The sequence below is a fragment of the Sceloporus undulatus genome, chromosome 4, assembly GCF_019175285.1.
Source record: "Sceloporus undulatus isolate JIND9_A2432 ecotype Alabama chromosome 4, SceUnd_v1.1, whole genome shotgun sequence".
Lineage (NCBI taxonomy): Eukaryota > Metazoa > Chordata > Lepidosauria > Squamata > Phrynosomatidae > Sceloporus > Sceloporus undulatus.
In genome coordinates, this window is record NC_056525.1 from 195,372,841 (window position 1) to 195,391,363 (window position 18,523).

Consider the following 18,523-nt stretch of genomic DNA (forward strand, 5'->3'; position numbering starts at 1 on the left):
ATATTTCATCTACATTTGGAGATACCAACGCTTCTCACTCTTGTGCTGGGAGCTGATATATGAACAACATTTTCCTAATCTGTAAGGTATTTGTTATAAAATATACAGTAATGTGGTCTGAAACATTATTCTTGATCTAGTTTTTCCCACTTTGTCATTCTCCACACTGTTGAGGCAAAGTGCATGATTTTCTGTATATGTTCATTATATTTCTTGAAAGGACCTGTTTGTTCCTAAATCCATCATGAAACATGCACATCACTGTTATTATTAAAATATTTATGTGTGTGTGCTTGTGCGTTCAAGGTGCCTATGCTGTGCTCTACACCAAAGGGCAACTTAAAAACAATATTAAAACAAGTTAAACAATTTGCTAGTCATTTTGCCATGAGTGGAGAGGGGAGGGGCTGGATCATATCTGAGTCTTTTAGAGGCACCATGACTAGCAGGAGGAGGTTGGTTTATTCCTTTCAGCTTCTTTGCTGTCATAGAGAAAATCTGCTGGCCATGTACTCTGATCAAATATGAGCATGAGCATTAGAAAAGGCATAGGCACTGCACCAGGTATGGTATCATCTTGCTCAAAATGTCCGGCGTCCATAACATGGGATTCAAAAAGACTGCAAAGAGAGATTGTAGCATGTGCATACAATCTCTTGGGCTTGAGAGGCACAGCAAAGGAAACTGGGGCTGCAACTGCTGTAGCAAGGTTTGGTGGAGTTGGAGGTCCTGACGGGGTGCTTCCCATTTCCATAGCCCCCTTGCAAGCTAAAACCTCTATTTCTAATTTTTTGCTGAATGGTAACTGACTCCAGTGACTCAGTTGTTGTAGGGCTGAGGATCTGTTTCAATACAAACAGATTCAACAGCTTTTTTAGCACAGATGGCTCCAGAAAAGTCAGCCATTGCCATCATGTATGTATGTGTGCTGTTATATGCACATCTTTGAAGTTCCTGGGGAAGGCAGCTAAAGAGTGCACTCATGTCACAAACTACACAAGCGTACCTTGGGGCAGGAGAGCTCTAAGAAGTAGAGCTAAGTTTGGTGGATTTGGCTTTAACTTTCCTATCGCAAAGGCATATTTGAAACCAAGGTGTGAAGGGAAGAAAAATACTTGTGAAGAAGAACTAACCTGGGCAAGAAAAAATTAAGGGCTTTTAAAAAAAAGTATAGGATTGAGAAAGGAGAAAGATTGAAAAAGGAGAAATTTAAATTTAAGAACTAGGGCCACAATAATTAGGGGAGACAGACATACCACCTTTCCTGGGAGAGGCAAGAACTGAAACAGTAGAAGATGAGAACTGTCAAGGTTCATTTTAAGTAATGCGGTATTTTGCCTAGCCTATACTGCAACAGGAATTAACCTATTAATGAATAGCTCCATCTGTGCTGGATGAGAATAACAAGAGATCACCACAATTAATTTGACAAGCATTCATTTTCATGCAGTTCTAAAACTATTCTAAATCTATAAAAACATACTTGGCAAGTTCAATCCATCTGGTCACATCAGGTGAAACTTCTCTCGTCCCACGCATCCGTTTGGAGGGTGGTTCCTCCTCCTCAGGGGAAAGGTAAACTAAAGCTTGTTCAAGTAGCAAGATACCAACCGGTTGCTGCAAACTTGCTAAGCAACTAGTACTTACAGTAGAAGCATTAAGGTTGAGAAGCTCTTTGTGTTGGTAGCTCATTTCCTGTTAAAGCAAAGTCATTATTAGCTATTGGGATTGCTTTTTGATACTGGAATAATGTCATAAGAAGTAAGCCACAGCAAAAGAACCCTGATCACCACCTGTTCTCTTTCCCACTCCATTCTGTAATATTTTGTTTGAGAGTAATGTACGCTTCTCATGTTTCCTCTCCTCATGGCACAGGGTAAGGTATGTACAACACTGTGCAATGAATATACAAATAAATTGATATAAATGGGAAATTATATAGCTGTCATTGTTCTGGCAGTGAATATACATTTAAAGTAATGCATACATATAGCCTGATATACTCACTGTAAAATGTTTCTAACCTCCATCCAGTCTCACTACTTCAGAACCAATTTTGTTTTTGCCAAAGATAAACGTTTAATATCATAAATTATTAATGTGGGTAAATTAAGAACTGTTACATTGGGAAGTTATCGTACACTGTGCTAAATCTACTGCAGAATATAAGGTTGTAAGGAAATTACAGGTAAGTACTGTAATAGGTGTAACTAGTAAAGTTTTGTTTGTTTTAAGATGTTATATCTCATTGCTCCTGACAGACACTTGTGAAGGCCTCATTAAGAGCACTGACTTCTGAAGGAGGAAGGAAAAACTGGGCAAGGGCTGGGCAGAGCCAGCCAATTAAAGCTCATTGAAAGCTGTGAGGGAGGCCTATGAGGAATAAATATAAAGACTACATACATGTATGTAAAAGGGTTAGATACATCCAGTCAGAAACAGACAGGGGCAGTTAGAAACAGAGTTGGGGCAATTAGGGAGAGAGTAATTGATAAGATCTGAATAGAGTTTTGGGGTGTTAAGAATATGGAGAATGTTCAGGCAGAAGTGTTCCTTTGTTCTCAAATACAACATAGAAAGCACTACCTGGATACAGGCTATGAATGGTGGAAAATACAACACAGTTGCAGTCAGAAAATGGTTGAAATCTTGCACCAATTGCTGGATGACACTGTTCTTCTCAAACTGAGACTTGGAGTTTTTCATTTCTTCCAGAATTCCATTAAACAAACTGCTGAAGAGCTGTTTGGCAAGTCTAGGGTCTCTCTGTAAATTGACAAAGCAGATAATCAATTGTTGGTGCAAATGGGAATAACATTGCACAGCACAGAGAAATGTATACTACATTTGGAGTGCATTATAAGCCAAATGTAAAGCCAAATGTAAAGCATGTCTTTTTAAAATAAGTTTTGAAGGAAAAACAATGTTTCACAAATATATCTGTCAAGTTTTATGGTACTGTAATAATAATTTACAAGTTCTTGCTAGGTTCAGTTTTTAATATCTTACCAATGCTGATATGAATATTTTGTTATAACAAATGATAGTAGTATCAACCCTATGAAATGGTGCTCAATAATAGGGTATTATAAAATATGCTTCTATAGTTCATTCTTTACAGTGATATACAAAAGAACTGTTCCTACTTAATTCTCAGTACTACTACAACAGCATACATGGTCAGATTTTAGAAGGCTCAAAGAAAGCAATAGGCTTTTTAACAAATGGTTTGCTACAACACACAAATGACACTGGTCATACATTTATCCTCTCAAAAGCTATCTGAGAACAGTAAGAAACAGACCTTATAATACATTACTACAAAGCCTTGACTATCTTGAGTGGTACACCATAGAACATAACCCTGGGGGAAATCTGGCACAACTAGTAGTGAAAATTTTATTATGATGTGATGTTTTTAAAGAAGATGTTAAAAGAATTTAATCATGTAATTTTGATTTTAACTTTTTAAATACAGTACAGCCTCCCAGTGACATCCCTGCTCTCCAGGCTGCAATGATCTGTAAGGTCTGAATACAGTGGGCCCTCAATATCCACGGAGCATCCATTCCATTGTCCTCAATGGTGGTGCAGCCATGTGGTTGCACCACCATTGGGGACAATGGGAATTTGCCACCCCCCAAAACCTACCTTGGCACTGTCACTGCAGCGCACAGCAACAGGTTGCCTCCTCTCCCCCCATTCACCTATGCCTCCTTCCTCATCTCCTCTTTGCCCCTCCGCCTCTTGCTCCTCCTCTGCCCACCTCCACCTCTTCACCTCCACCGCCTCTTGCCTCCTTTTCCTCTTCCCACCTCCTTCTTCTTCGCTCTGTTGCCTGTCTACTTCTCCTCTTCACCCCGCCATCTCTTGCCTCCATGTCTTCCCCACCTCCTCCTCCTCCTCTGCCACTCCCCACACGGGCTTGCCATCTGTGGATAGTCAAATCTGCAGATGGCAAGTCCACGGATATGGAGGGTGGACTGTACAAATTCTGGAGGCCAAATTTTATTAATATCAGTTTCAAAACAAGTTTGCCAAAACTGCTTTACAACCTAAGTTAATTAGGAAATTCTGATAAGATTGTAATACCTGTGCCACACCCTGCAGAGGAGTGATTAGACTGCTGTATTCAATCTGGATGTCAGGGAGGTCACCTTGTCTGTATTTCCTGTAGAGAGTGACCTGAGCATCTTGCTTCATCTTCATCTGAGTTTTTATTTCCTGCAACAATTGACAATTTAGAAGTTATGAGTAGAAAAAAGTGGTATATCATACATTAGCTGTTCAAACTATTTGAATACATATGTGTAGAAGGGTTTTGTAAAACTATTACAGTAAAATGCAAGCTACAGAAAAATTCATTTTGAATTGTTTCTCTTACTCTTTATCCTCAGATACTTTTTCTTTTTTTAATCACACAAGAAAATCTGTTAGCCCTAGAAAGTTTACAGTAACGTAGCTATTACTGGCAGATGAGCCAAGGACATAGAAAACTCCAAAGGATGGGGAGACAAATAGCAGATCTGCTCAAATGCTATCTGGAGCAGCACCACACATATAATAGGAATGTGGAATGTGAGAAGCATGAGCCAAGGGAAGCCAGACATAATGAAAATGGAAATGGAATGCATGAATATAGCAGTACTGGGAGGAAGTGAGTGTAGATAGATAGGAATGGGCCACTTTGACTCAAACAACTACACAGTGTTCTACTCAGGGAATGAAAATACATGAAGAAAAGAGGTGACCATACAATACTAAGGAGAGACATAGCAAAAGCAGTCAATGGTGCTTTCTGCACCGCCATTTGGGACGTCCGGAGGACGTCCCATTTTAAAAAAGGGGCGTCTCTTATAGACGCCCCTGGGCCTAGTACGGACTCCGTCCGCACAAGATGGCGCCGGCCCTTCTACATGGCCGGTGCCATCTTTGCGTATCGGAAGCTGAGCGTCCGTACGCGTCGCGTTGCTTGTGACGTAGCGAGTGCGCCCCTGGCGCCTCGCTACGTCGCAAACGCGACGGAAAAAGAAGCTCCATTTTGGAGCTTCTTTTTCGGTCCGCGCGGGAGTCGGGCCGTCTGAAGGCTCCGGCTCCCCCGCGGACCTACTGGCGGCGGCGGCAGAGCGCCGCAAAGCGGAGGTATGTACCCTGCCAATGTATACAATGCAAACTCAGACCAAATAATCTCAATAACACGACATGGAAAATCTGTGAATAACATCATAATTCAAGTATACACATCAACCACAGAGGCAAAAGAGGAAGAAATATATGTTTATGAAGGAGGTCCAGAAGAAATTGAGAACACACAAACACAAGATGTCAAGCTGATAATAGTGACTGGAACACCAAAGTTGTAAAGCAAAGAAAATAGAATAAAAACTTATTTATATGTTTTGCTGCAAGCAAAAGGAATGAGGTAGGTGAGTGTCTGATATATTTTTTGTTAGGCCTATAATCTATTCACTGCCAAACAAAGCTTTTTCAATCAAATCAAAGAGAAGGCTTATAGCACACGACATAATAGATAGTTTAATATAAAAAAAATAAAATTAGACTATATAATAAAGAGCAATATGATGAAGGGTGATAGAGTCCTCCTTCCTTGGAGGGCTTTTAACAGAGGCTGGATGCCATCTGTCAGGATGCTTTGATTTGGATTTCTTCTGCAGTGGCAGGGGGTTGGACTGGATGGCCCTAGTGGTCTCATTTTCCAACTCTATATTCTATGATTCTGAAGAAACTTCATTTTTGTTGGCCAAGACTGCAAGTGCTTGATGTGGCACAGAGAATCCATTGCTTATATCAAAAATGAGAGTAAGACTCTCAAGAAGAGGACAAAATCAAAGCCATCAGTACCAAAATTTTAACTGAACAATATCTCAACAGAAGTTACTGTACTTACTAACTTGCCAATATAAGGAATATAAGATTTGTGCTACTAAGCTAATTTGACCATGAACCAGAAGAATTAATGGTCCAGAAGAAGCCCAGGATAACATAAAAGAAATACAGACAGACACTTTACTAGAAAAAAAAGAAAGGAAGACACCATGGTGACAAATGAAAAATGCTACGACAAGCAAAGTAAAGTAAAAAAGAGAAACAAACAAAAGAAGAGACAGGAATAAACTCAGAACCATGAATGCAACAGGGTACAATTACTGTGTGAATAAAGATAATGACAACAACAAAGGCTCAATGCAGAGATTAGAGGTATAAAAAATCAATAAAAAAATAATAAAAAAAATAAAAGGAAATATAAGAAACCTAATTCCACAAGATCCATGAAATCAACGAGGAATATTCCAAACCAAGAACTGGGGATGCTCTATGACAATAAAGACAACAAATTCAAGATCAAGAAGGAAATAAAAAGACAACTGTGATGCAATACACAAAAGTTTTCTAATAAAGGGGATGACAAAAATGAAGGGAAACATGGACCGACGCGCCACATGAAGATGACCCCCACCAACATGTCGTAAAAAGGAGATGGACGCTTCATTAGAAGAGAATGGAAAAAACCTCAATCACCAGGAACAGTTGCTCAGTCTTAATCACACCTACTACAAGTAAAAAGAAAAGCCCAAATCTGCCACAATCCATCCACACTGACAGCACGGCAACTCCACGGTGAACCACATAGTTTTAGTTGGTTTAGTTTAGTATATAGGAAACAAAACACCGTGCCACCAGTTGAACAATCAATATACATCACCATCCATAAAAAAGGAGCACAGGAGCAAATGTATTGCAGCCGTTCTGGGCCCCTAGCTCTAACTCTCAGTGCAAGCAAATTATGCTCAACATTTCTGCAACATAGACGCAAGCCCTACCATGGACAAAGAAAGTCCCAATGTTCAACTTGGGTTTGGGGAGCAAGAGCACTAGGAACCACAGCTGCAAACATACGTGGCTAATGGAGTGCACCAACAGTTCAAAAAATAAGTCAAAAGCATGTATTTAGTAGACTATATGAAGCCTTTGACTGCACAGAATCCATGAAGGCTATGGAATGCCTTTAAAAGACATGGGAGTGACAAACACATCTGATAGTCCGATGAGAAATTGGGCATTTAGGACAAGAGGGCAGAACAAACAAGGAGAAACAGAATGGTTTCCCCATTGGCAAAGGGGTCAGGCAGGCTGCATCCTTTTACTTACCCAATCTGTTCAACTTGTATGCATAACATTTTATAGGAAAGCAGGCTTGGAGAACTGAAGGAAAAGGGAGCGAAATAGGAGGAAGGAGTAATCAAGATCTAAGGTATACAGATGACATCATACTACTAGTCAGAAAGCTCATAGACCTAAAGCGGGTAGGCAACCTTTTTGGGCCAGGGGCCAAAAAAGTAATAATTTAACTGAAATTTTTTTTAAAACATTAATTAAATAATAAACCGGGAGACGACCGTAGACAAAATTTTTCAAATGAGGACAACATTTTCACATGGAGGAACACTTTTTTTTTTTTAAAATTGGGACACACAACAAAAATTTGCTGATTTTTTAAAAAATGTTATATAAATGCCTGTTTTCGGAGCTTCTATAGACAATTTTGCCCCCCCCTTGCCTGCCGCTTGCTCCCCCTTGCCCGCCTCCTCCTGATAGGCCAAAGGCCCCACCCTCAGAGTGAAGGCCAAAGGTCCCGGCGCAATCTGGCGGGGAAACAGGGAGCGGGGGCCGTCCCAAGGCCTTGCCGGGCTCATCCGCCCGTGGGCCGCAGGTTTGCCTACCCCGGTGATCCTAAATAAACTGACTAAGGAAGCTTCAAGGAAGAGAATGTGCAAAGGCAGTCTATTGTTGAACTAAGAACAAACAAAAATAGATGATCACAAGAATGGTTATACACATTCAACCAAGACAATGAAGCTAAATAAATAGTGAAATAGGACAAAAGAGAGAAGAACTAAAGGGCTAAGGAAAGGTTAAAGGATGCATGAGGGGGTGGTCACTGTGATGAAAACCTTACATCTGATAGTAGAAAACAAAGGCCTTTTACATACTAGCCAAAAATAAAGCTCTTCTGGTCTCTTTGGATGTATGCTGTGTTAAAAATAAGCATGGTTCCTAAGATTCCTGAGGTCATGTCCAAAGCCAACCTCGCATCCTTTATTGCACGTTTTTCATCCTCCGGATTCGTTAGGGATGTCCATGCATCATTTAACAGCAATAGCGCTCCAAATAGACACAGCAGCTGATTAATTTGTGTCATTCTGTAACATGCCAAAGTACTGAATCATATCTATGGTATAAAAGGCCACCGAGACAAGCAGCCAGGCTAGAGACTTTTCATTCAGATTGTGATAGCATATAAAATAGCTTTGATAGACGTATGCAAAGAATGTACTGAATGCATGAGTTGAGGTTTTTGGTAAGGGCGTTTGAAACCTTATGGAGACTCTGTGAGGAAACCAAGAGTATTTTGATAAGAATGTAAAGTCAGAGGCCACAGCTTAACTCTGCCCATGGAAGAAAGAGTGTTTGGCCTTTAAGCCCACAACTAACCGTTGATGCAAAAATGTAATAATTTTTTTTAGCCAATGATTACCAATGGATACTGGACAACCAACAATGTTACTCTTTCGAAGAGATAAACCAAGGTATGCAATCTATCGTGTTAAGCATATTTCGCAGAATGTTTTCTAGGAAAGGGGTTTCCTAATCACCACTTTATGATTCGTACAATAGGAAACAGACTTCTCCTTGTTTTCTGTTTCAGCAAACAACAAACCCTTCCTTGCATATATCAAACTAAGCTTTTCTTTTTTCTTGATCTGTTTCAAGAAGCGTCCTCCGCAGTCGTCCTCTCTCAGAATTTCTGCCCCGTTTCATCTAAAAACCTAATATCAGACAGAAGGAATTACGTTTAAACTTAGTAAAAATTCTATTTTTAACAAATAAATTTTAATTTTAACAATAAACACAAATCTTACTTGGTTGAACCTTGAATTTGAATTGTTTACCCATAGCAATCATTTAAGATCTATATTGAAATTTGAAATTGAATCTTTGATTTTCAAATACATTTCAGTTCCTCTGTGTTTTTCCACAGATACTGCATCCATGAACTTCAGCATTCATGGCTTAAAATTAATTCTCCCTCCCCGAAAAAATTTCCAAGAACTTTTATTTAAGCGACAAGGAATCATTTTACTATGCCAGTGTATATAATGGACTTGAGCAATGCCACGATTTTGGTACCCCAGATTTTGGTACTCCGCCCTTCTGGGACAGTAAACTTTGAGGTCCCTAGCTCCAACGTATATCGGACCCTCGCAGAGGGCCTTTATCTTTGCTGCCCCCTCCTAATAGGAATAAGCTCCTGAAAGCTTCGCACCGCCACCCCTACGAAACCGACCGTGCCTTCGTTAGCTGTTTTTAAAACAGTTGGAAGCATACTTGTTCGTGTTTGGCCTTTCCACCTGCTTTGTCCTTATTTATTTTCCTGCCCCCGTTCTCCTCCATCTTCTCCCCCGCTTTTTTTGACTTTCCGATTGATGTCTCACTTTGTGCCCCTGATCGTTGTATTTTCCCAGTTTATTGTTTTCCTGTTCCTGTTTTTGTATTAAGGTGTTTTCATCACTGTTTATTGGGATTTTAAACCTGTATTGTAATGTTTTTTATAAATCGTGTAAGCCCCGCCCTGCATCATTTGTTTATGGAAGGGCTGGGGGTAATCATAAACTTTCTTATTCTCTTATTCTTATCTAGCCCTCTACCACCAGCGGGTTGCTGGATCAAATCCCAGCGGCTGCCTCAGGGCCCCCATGTAATTTATCTTATACAATGTTCCACATTACTTGAAGCCCCGCTTCTATTCGATTTTTAATCCTGAAATCACTTCTCTTGACTGTTCTGTTGTCATTATGCTTTTTATATTAGGTCACTTCCTTACATCGTTCCCCCAGTGTGATGCGGAAAATATCACATCACAAAGCCCGAGAGTTTTGCCCTTTTGCCCCATCAGTGCCATCATTTCCCCTCTGACAGACTTTTGCGCCTAGGGGGAGGAAGTCGAGGCATTGCTGCCCATATCTGCAGTAGTGAAAGCAATCTCAGATAACAAACCTGCGGGCCAGGCAATTGGAGTGTTATAAACCTTAGCTTGCTGTTCCACTTCATCCCCTGGGCAGACCTAGCCTTTCTTCCCAAAATTAGGACCTAATGGTTTGGAAGGCGCTCTTGTGTGATCTGTCATCCGTTTGTTAATGAGCGCATGGATGGAAGACCGGCTTTCGGACGGCTGACGGCAACAGTCTACTCCTGCCACGGGTGTCCCCACTGCTTCCTCTTACCCGTTAACAAACTTCTCCCCCCGGACCTCAGCACCACAAAATCACTATACAGTTGTCCTTGCACATTTGCAGCATTGACTTTTGTGGATTTGATAATTAGCGGATTCGTTCAATATGTTCTCACTAGGAATCTCTCCAGCACGACTCTGCAAGAAATTGACCACAGAGTCACACTTGAAGACCTAAAGATTCCTAGAGAGAACACTTCTCTACGCATTTGTAGATCATCCAGTGCAATTCTATGGACACTTTTGCCAGATGTTTGTCACAGAGTTGCAAAGGAGAGCCTAGAGATTCCTAGAAAGGTTTTCTCACAGGTAAAAAAAGAGTGTTTATTCTTATTTGCACTTTTCTCACTTTCACAAGGGTCCAATGCCCCTAAGCCCAGCAAATGTGGAGTGTCTACTGTATAAGTAAAATACACATGAAACCAGTTGCCTCTCCCCACCAAAATAGTTCTTTTGTTCAAAGCAGTTATAACCAAAAACAGTTAAATGAAGATAAGAGTATTGGAGAAGGTTCAGTCTGAAAACTCAGTTGCTTCAAGTATACTAGTCTTTCTAGGACAGCTATATAGTACATCAGTTAACAAAATTAAAGTCCCCCTGAACATTATGTCTTTAACAGAAAATCTGTTACCAAAGGTAAATTTCTAAATCACAAAAAGGAAAAATGGTTCAGCATGTTTCCACCACCACCCCAGCACATGAACAACATGCATGTGTGATATGAAACACCAAGTCAAGTAACCCTTTCTACAGTATAAACTACTTGAAGGTTTCTTTTAAAATGTATCTATGGATGACTTTTTCTTTCATCAGCCTCTTCTCCTCTTGTGATTTCCATTTTGGTAACCAAACTTCTAGCTCTATGTTTTTTTTAACATGGTGGCAGTAGCTGATGTGCTTTATTCACTATCCTGTTTTTTCTCTCTGTTTTTATGTTCACACATATTTAGTAAGGAATTCTGGAGGTAGCTGAAGCTTACCTTGCCTGCTGTAGGCAGGTGCATACACAACTACCATAGAATTGGTTTTCCCACCTCAAGCTTTAGTTACTGTTGACACACACTGCTGCAACCTGACACAGAAAATTTGTATCTCTCCATACCTCCTCCACCAAATTCCCCATAATGAGCTTTCAGTTAGACAGAGGATGAGAAGGGAGGGGGGATGTGCAAGCATGAAGAAGTTTTGCTGTCAAAGGTTTCATTAACTAAGTTACACCTGTCTATGGTTCCACATGAAAGCATAAATAGGCTGAATAATACAAAAGGAAACATGAAGTGGACATAATTTAACAACTTCCTTAGGTTAGCTATTTTAGTATGCTGAATGAGAAACAAGTGAGTCTTCTGGCATCTTGACTCTAAATCTAATGTGATGCTGGCAGTAGCAGTGGGATTTTCAGTTTCCTGCCAACAACCTCTGGAGTAATTAAAAAAAACCTCAACAATTCCAGAGTATTTCCCAGTTTTCCAGAACAGTTTCTTTTAGATTACTTAGGAAGCAGAAACATGAAGTGAAGATGGTGTCTACTTCACTTATACTGGATGTCACTTGTGCACAAGCAGAATTCTACTACTGGATATTAAAGACTAATAAATTCATTCATGTACATGCCATTCCTTCCAAACCATGATAATATAGATACTTACTGATGTTCTGGGTGGGGGTAAATTCATATTGTTGTTGTGTAGCCCTTACTTGGCCCCCCATGGATCCTTCCTGTGAGCGATACCTGTTGGAGTTCTGAGAGGCTTGGGTCTCCGCAAACATAGGTGTAAGAATAGTACTTCGATATCTCCAATTTGAGTCAATATCAAAATCCTTGAGTAGAGAAATATAAGGTGTTAAAACCTTACTTTAAAATAAAATATCTTCTTTCTCAACTGTCTGCTGGGCTTTGTGACTAGAATGTTAAAAAATTAAAGAAAAAAAGAAAATTCAAAATCATAAAAAATAATAAAATACCTGAACTGGAATCAAGTATATACAATTTAGGTTCTATATCTAATTAGTATTTCATGACAGGAAATCTTGAACCCTTTCCTGTATTATTATGTATTATTTATATGCATTATGCTATTATTTATTAGACTGTACGCCATGGCCAGGTTTACTCTTATCTATTTTATTGTTTGTATGTACAGAGCTGTGCAAATCTACAGCGCTATATAAATAAAGCATAATAATAATAATAATCATAATAATCATAATAATAATCCAAATGTTTGAGGAGATGTAGAAAGCAAGTATACTCTGATTAGTTAAAAGTTTTCATATTAGGAAGTAATAACTAAAGTGCAAGGGGAAAGCATTCACTCTAATAAACATTGATTCTTTTTTTAAAAAATATGTTCAAGATCAAATTTTGAGCAACTCTTGCTAGAAAATATTTAAAGATTTACTAAGGGCTTATATAGGTTGTTCATGAAATAGGATCCTTGGCTACACGATGTTATCACACTAAATGGGAAAGAGACATTATTGTTACTTAACAATGTGTGTGGTAATGGATCCAGCAAAATACACCTTTGAAAAACTATACTGTGGAGGAAAAGGTTCCTTCTGTTCATAGAAAATACCAGATCAACCAGGAGGCAAGGATGTGATATTAATTTATTGTGCCTTGAGCTCTTTGCATCATTTCTAATTAGTTATAAATAGTCATCAACTATAATCAACAATAAAAATGGGAAAATGTATCTATTTAGTTGATTACTACTATGTTTTGTAAAAATATTAAATTTGCACAATGTTAAATGTCAAAACTATTCCCTCAGTTTATATTTAATAAAGAATGGAAGTAATATAATCAAACAGCTGGCTGATGGTTTTCCGTGGCTCTGATTTGACAGATTGTGGCACCTTAACACTATCCTATTAGCATTACAATATAATAAAATATGCATTCACCTGAAATTTGCATTCCGAAAGTGGATATTCAAACATTTTTCTGGAATAATCTGGGCTCCTACTGGTCATCTCAAGAAGAAAATTTGTAGTTAAACTCAAATACTGAGTTTCAATTTTGACAGAATATAAGGAATTTAACAAAGTCAACATACGGTCAAGGGTATTTGTTGGTAATCTAGTGTCATCACTCCAAAAATTTCTAACAATTAATCTGTAAAAGAAAGCAGATTTACACGTTTTTACTGAATCACATGCTACAATGCAATAATATTATGAGCATGCCCAATTTTATGGTGTCTGGGGTAGAATTAATCATGTGGCATACACAGCTCCACATACAATAGGGAATAAGGAGTATTGGCTACCATTTTTGCCCCTCAGCATATGCCACCTAACTCTGCCTATTGACAGGCCAGTCTGTTTGAGGAACTCTATCCTAACACAACATTTAGGCCTAACTCATGTTTTTAAGAAAGACTGTTTAGTTCTGAATTTATTAAGTGATTTAGGCTGCACTCCCCACTTATCTTGGGGTAAATCCCACTCAGTGCAACAGGACTTACTTCTGAGTGTACATGTATAGGATGTCCAGTTTCATACTTCATGTAATTTAGTATCACAAAAATATCACACACCCAAAATACAAATATACAAAATTTTCTGGTGATGTCCCACCATTTAGTCAATAATCTGACACAGACTCAAAGAAAATTCATTTCTGAGAGGAAACAGTAATTAGGACTTCATTATTCTAGCTGCAAAAACTCAAACATGCATTACTCACTGTAGTCCAGAATTCTCATCAATCAATCCTTGAAGCAAAATTTCTTTTGCCATCTGAAACACGTCAGAAGACATGTCATCTACCTGGCTTTCAGAATCCCTGATTAAACATTAAAGGGAGAAAAAACCAAGAACAGTTCAGCTCCATTCTTCCTTCATTCACTCACACAAAAGACTGTTGCTATGTTGCATCAATACTTTTCTGAGCAGACAATGAGACTACTTATTTATCTTAGCATTAAACCATAAACATATTGAATATGTTTTTATATTAAAAAGTTTATTTTTATATAACATTATCTATGAAAATGGCATTTTACAAAAAAACAGTTCTGACAGTTCCTTAGCACAAGAGGTTTATAATCTAAAATACACAAGGGAAGGGAGTAGGGAGACCAAAGACAAATGGAAATAAGACATTTTCTCTTGTTACTGCATGTTTACTTCAGTGGGAAGAACAATATCATGCTGGCTTTTGCTTGGCATGGTACTCCAACTCAGCCTCATGCTCTTTTGTTAGTGGGAGACTTGAGTACACAGAAAAAAAGCAAGAAGAGATTAGTTTGAGAATGGAGGAGGAAGAAAAAAGGTGCAATGTGTGCAAGGGAGAAAAAGCACTGTAATTCAGCAAAATGGACAGTAGCAACTCCTTAGGCTTCAGGAGGTACTACCATTTTGGGTGGTGAAACAAAAAACAGACTCCTAGGGATGTGTACAAGGTCCAGGGGCAAAACAAGGCATAGACATAAGTCTCCCACCCCCAACATCCTCAGCAGCATCAAATTCCTAGTAAGAGGAGCTAGTGTAGAGGACTGCAAATGTGTATGAGGTTGGAAAGGCAACCTTAGAAACAGTCCTGAACTACAAAAAGAGCATTTTAAAAGTGTCATCAAATGGATCAATAGGGGGCACTAGATTCAAACAATTTTGTCCTATATGCTATACTATCCAATAAACCCTATGATTTAAAAAATAATGAATCACAAACACAGAAAACCAGGAGATGCTGATTGGTTCCCCCCCCCATATTGTTACTTATTTTATTCCTTTAGAAAATATGGGTGGATGTGGTCCTCTTCATGTGTACTAGCTAATTTTCCTATACTTTTGTGCTACTTCAGAAAAAAGATCAAACAACCTTACCAAAATTAGCATTGATAGGTTGCAGTTAGACACATGTGTTACCCAACCACAAAATGCAATGCTCAAAGTAGCCCTTCAGCAGGTCAGCTAGGCAACCTAGTCTGTAGCTTGTTCTCCAAGCTCCAAAAAGCATTCCCCTAGCCCAGGTTCTGCTTTACAGAGCTCAGAAATGAGAAAGAAGGCACAATTATCTCAAAGAAAATGATAAAATAGCCAGAGAAAGTAAAGTGACTAGGAGCATAAATTTCTCTGTGCATTGTCCTCTTGTGGTTTCTCTGTTTCTGGGGAAACTAAGACATTTACAGCAAGCGTACAGTTGAATGGAACATGTAGCAGGTTCTATAAGTTTGCAAGAAGGAAAGCAGTTTCTTGGAATACTTGTTGAAGAAACCTGTGTTTGAATGCTTACCTGTAATTATCATATAGCCACATGAGAATATCATACATTCGCCCTCGACATAATGGTGAAGGGTGTGTGATGAAGTCTTTTACTGCAGGAAGAAGCTCTCTCACTTCTGTTGGTTTCAGCTTAGGTAGCATCTTGTAAACTATATCCAGGCATACTGTTTGCCTTTCATCATCTCTAGGAAATAATAAACAATAAAACTCTTTCCTTATTCTTTGAACTTCTATCTGTGAACAATTATAGAGTAATGTCAGACCTTGGTATTTGCGGGAGATCTGTTCCAGCCCCCCCCCACCAATGGATACAAAAATCCCGCCCACAACCAAGCCCGGGGCAGAAGCCTCAAAGGGGGAGAGAGGAAAGAAGGAAAAGAGAGGAAGAGAGGCAAAGAGGAAGGGAGGGCTTCACTCCAGTTGTCTGCAATGGCGCTACGGCTGTGTACACGCACTACAATTGTGGACAATGCAGGCTTGCTGTCTGCGGATGCTCAAATCTATGGAAATCAAGTCTATGAATACTGAGGTCTCACTGTCTGCTTAGGAATTTGATTTTAATTTGAGAAGATTTGTTTATACTTAATTTCAGAAGATTTGTTTATTCTTAATACTTTTAATGAACTTTAAAAAGTGTCATTACACAGAATTTAAAAATACAAACAGCACATCAACAACTGGCAGTGCTTTAGTTACAGGAAACTGCAACAAACCTATTCTTGCAACTTAAATCAAAGCTATTCTTTCAAATTTCATCTTAGAAAAAAAATGAAAAAAATCCTTCTTTGTAGAATGGCAACAGAACTTATCAAAACTGAACATACATAGTACAGTTGGCCCTTCTTATACTGTACATGGATTTTTTATACACAGATTCAAGCATCCACAGTTTGAAAATGTTCAAAAAAAGTATAAATTTCAAATATCAAACCTTGATTTTCCATTTTTTATAAGGGACACCATTTTGCTATGTCATTACATTTAATGGGACTTGAGCATCCACGGATTTTGTTATCTACAGGGGATCTTGGAACCAAACCCCAACATATAACAGGGGTCCACTGTAATTTGGCCTTTGCCAAATTTGCCAAAATACAAATACTATTTTGAGCAAGTCCTACTTGTTTAAATAAAGTGTATTCAGAAGCATTTTCCAACTGATCATACTGTATGTGCATAGACAAAGAAAGGATAGGCTAGTTATGTGCTTACTTACCGGTGACTCATGATCTGTGTGAACTCCTTACTCTTCAACTGCAAGTACAAATCAGCTATTTCATGGGCACGGCACAACACTACTTCCAGGCAGTAAGTTTTCATCACCCCATGAAGTTTTGGTATCAGGAAAAAGACTGTATTCATAAACCTTTCCATAACCAAAATTCAGAAAGCATGACAAGTTATAACACAGCTATCTAACTGAACCTCTCCACAGTATAGACAATTCATAAATCAAATATACCTATCAGCAAGAGGTGGAAAGTTCTTTGCTAGTTTATTCAAGCACACAATAAATTTGTCATCTCTGGTATTTTGGTGTTGCTTTAGTTGCTTTGTGACAAAGTCATAAATTGGACCTTCAAATACCTGAAGAAATAGAGAAAATATAATTACACACCTGTAAATGTCCATTCAAACAAGACAAAAACTTTTAATAAGCTAATGCTACTACCATTAGCAAGAAGATTAAAGATTAGGCATTTGATGAATGCCAGATTTTTTAGTGCCTATCAAACTAGCAGGAACAGAACCTTTATTTCAGAGGCAAGGCAACTGCTTACAAATGCTAGGTACAAATTGAGGATAGCAATCTTCACCATAACTTTGCAGTAGCATCTGATTCACAAAAGACCTGGGTGGCCTTTGGTAAGATCTAGCATGCCAATTCCTACGTTTTTATTACAAGATATTTCTGTTCAAATACCCTCCCAGATGTTATATTATAATATTCAATGGACTCACAGAAGTAAATAAGTATTTATGCTGCTTTAAAAGCATGTCACAAAGATTAGTTCAGGCAGAAGTGTAAAAATTGAAATGGCACAGAACACTCTCAGAAACCATACTTTTACTCACATTTTCCTTTTCAGCAATATACTGAAGAGTGAGTCCCAACACTTCAGCAGCGGCTGCATATACTTCCTTGTATCTTACTAAGGCCATGTTGTCAGTCAAAGCTTGGAAGTATCTGGCAGAAACAAGAAATTTGTTGTAGTACTAATAGAATGTCATGATAACATTTGGGAATGTTGCAACACAGATATCAAGAATAGACATCTGAAATCTCTTGATATGTACCTAAACAGCATGGATTATGAAGTGCCTAATTTAACTACTTAGCATTTAGAACAGTACATATATGTCATAACATACAATAATATTACATGCATAATTTTTTTGCATTTTCTTGAAATTGTTAAGTTAGTTCCCAGGAGGTTAATTCTTCCAGTGAATTCTTATATTCATTTCTTGCACCACTACCCTAATATTTGCAAAAGCAAGTTCTAACATATCACTGTAATATAATTATCCCCTTTCTCAGGTTATTAACATACTTTCAAACTGTTGATCGTGGGGGAAAACTGGATCATGTGCTCACTGCAGTTGTACAATGTCTTTGTATTTTAGCATTACAAATGGAGTTCTCTAAGACATAAAAATTAGATTCAAACACTTTCTAAGGTATTCCTAGGAGTAGGCAAAACCTCCCTCTTTGGTCGGCAAGATGGTTGGTTGATGGGGTTTTGACTTGTTTTTAATATGTGTATATTATTGTATTGTGTTTGATTTTATTGTAATGTTCACCGCCCTGATCGATGGAAGGGCGGTACTGTATATATATAAATTATTTATTTATTTATTTATTTATAGGTGTCTGTTGTTTGATCCCAAACTCTAAAGTTTATGATAATATAGACATCTTACAAAGAAACCTGTGGAGACATTAATTTTATAGAAACAAACTGACCATAAGAA

The 18,523-nt window shown here is 38.4% G+C and overlaps 1 protein-coding gene across 1 annotated transcript in view; it reads right to left on the reverse strand.

Moving 5' to 3' along the window:
* Positions 1–18,523, reverse strand: part of PRKDC (protein kinase, DNA-activated, catalytic subunit) — a 134,433-nt gene that overhangs the window by 45,515 nt on the left and 70,395 nt on the right. The window contains exons 52-62 of the mRNA XM_042464437.1: positions 17,624–17,735; positions 17,010–17,134; positions 16,764–16,913; positions 15,558–15,731; positions 14,007–14,105; positions 13,223–13,433; positions 11,962–12,133; positions 8,874–8,893; positions 4,093–4,224; positions 2,587–2,766; positions 1,484–1,695 (exon numbers count right to left, since the gene is read on the reverse strand). Coding sequence (XP_042320371.1) covers positions 1,484–1,695; positions 2,587–2,766; positions 4,093–4,224; positions 8,874–8,893; positions 11,962–12,133; positions 13,223–13,433; positions 14,007–14,105; positions 15,558–15,731; positions 16,764–16,913; positions 17,010–17,134; positions 17,624–17,735 — 1,587 coding nt within the window. The remainder of the gene's footprint in view (positions 1–1,483; positions 1,696–2,586; positions 2,767–4,092; positions 4,225–8,873; positions 8,894–11,961; positions 12,134–13,222; positions 13,434–14,006; positions 14,106–15,557; positions 15,732–16,763; positions 16,914–17,009; positions 17,135–17,623; positions 17,736–18,523) is intronic.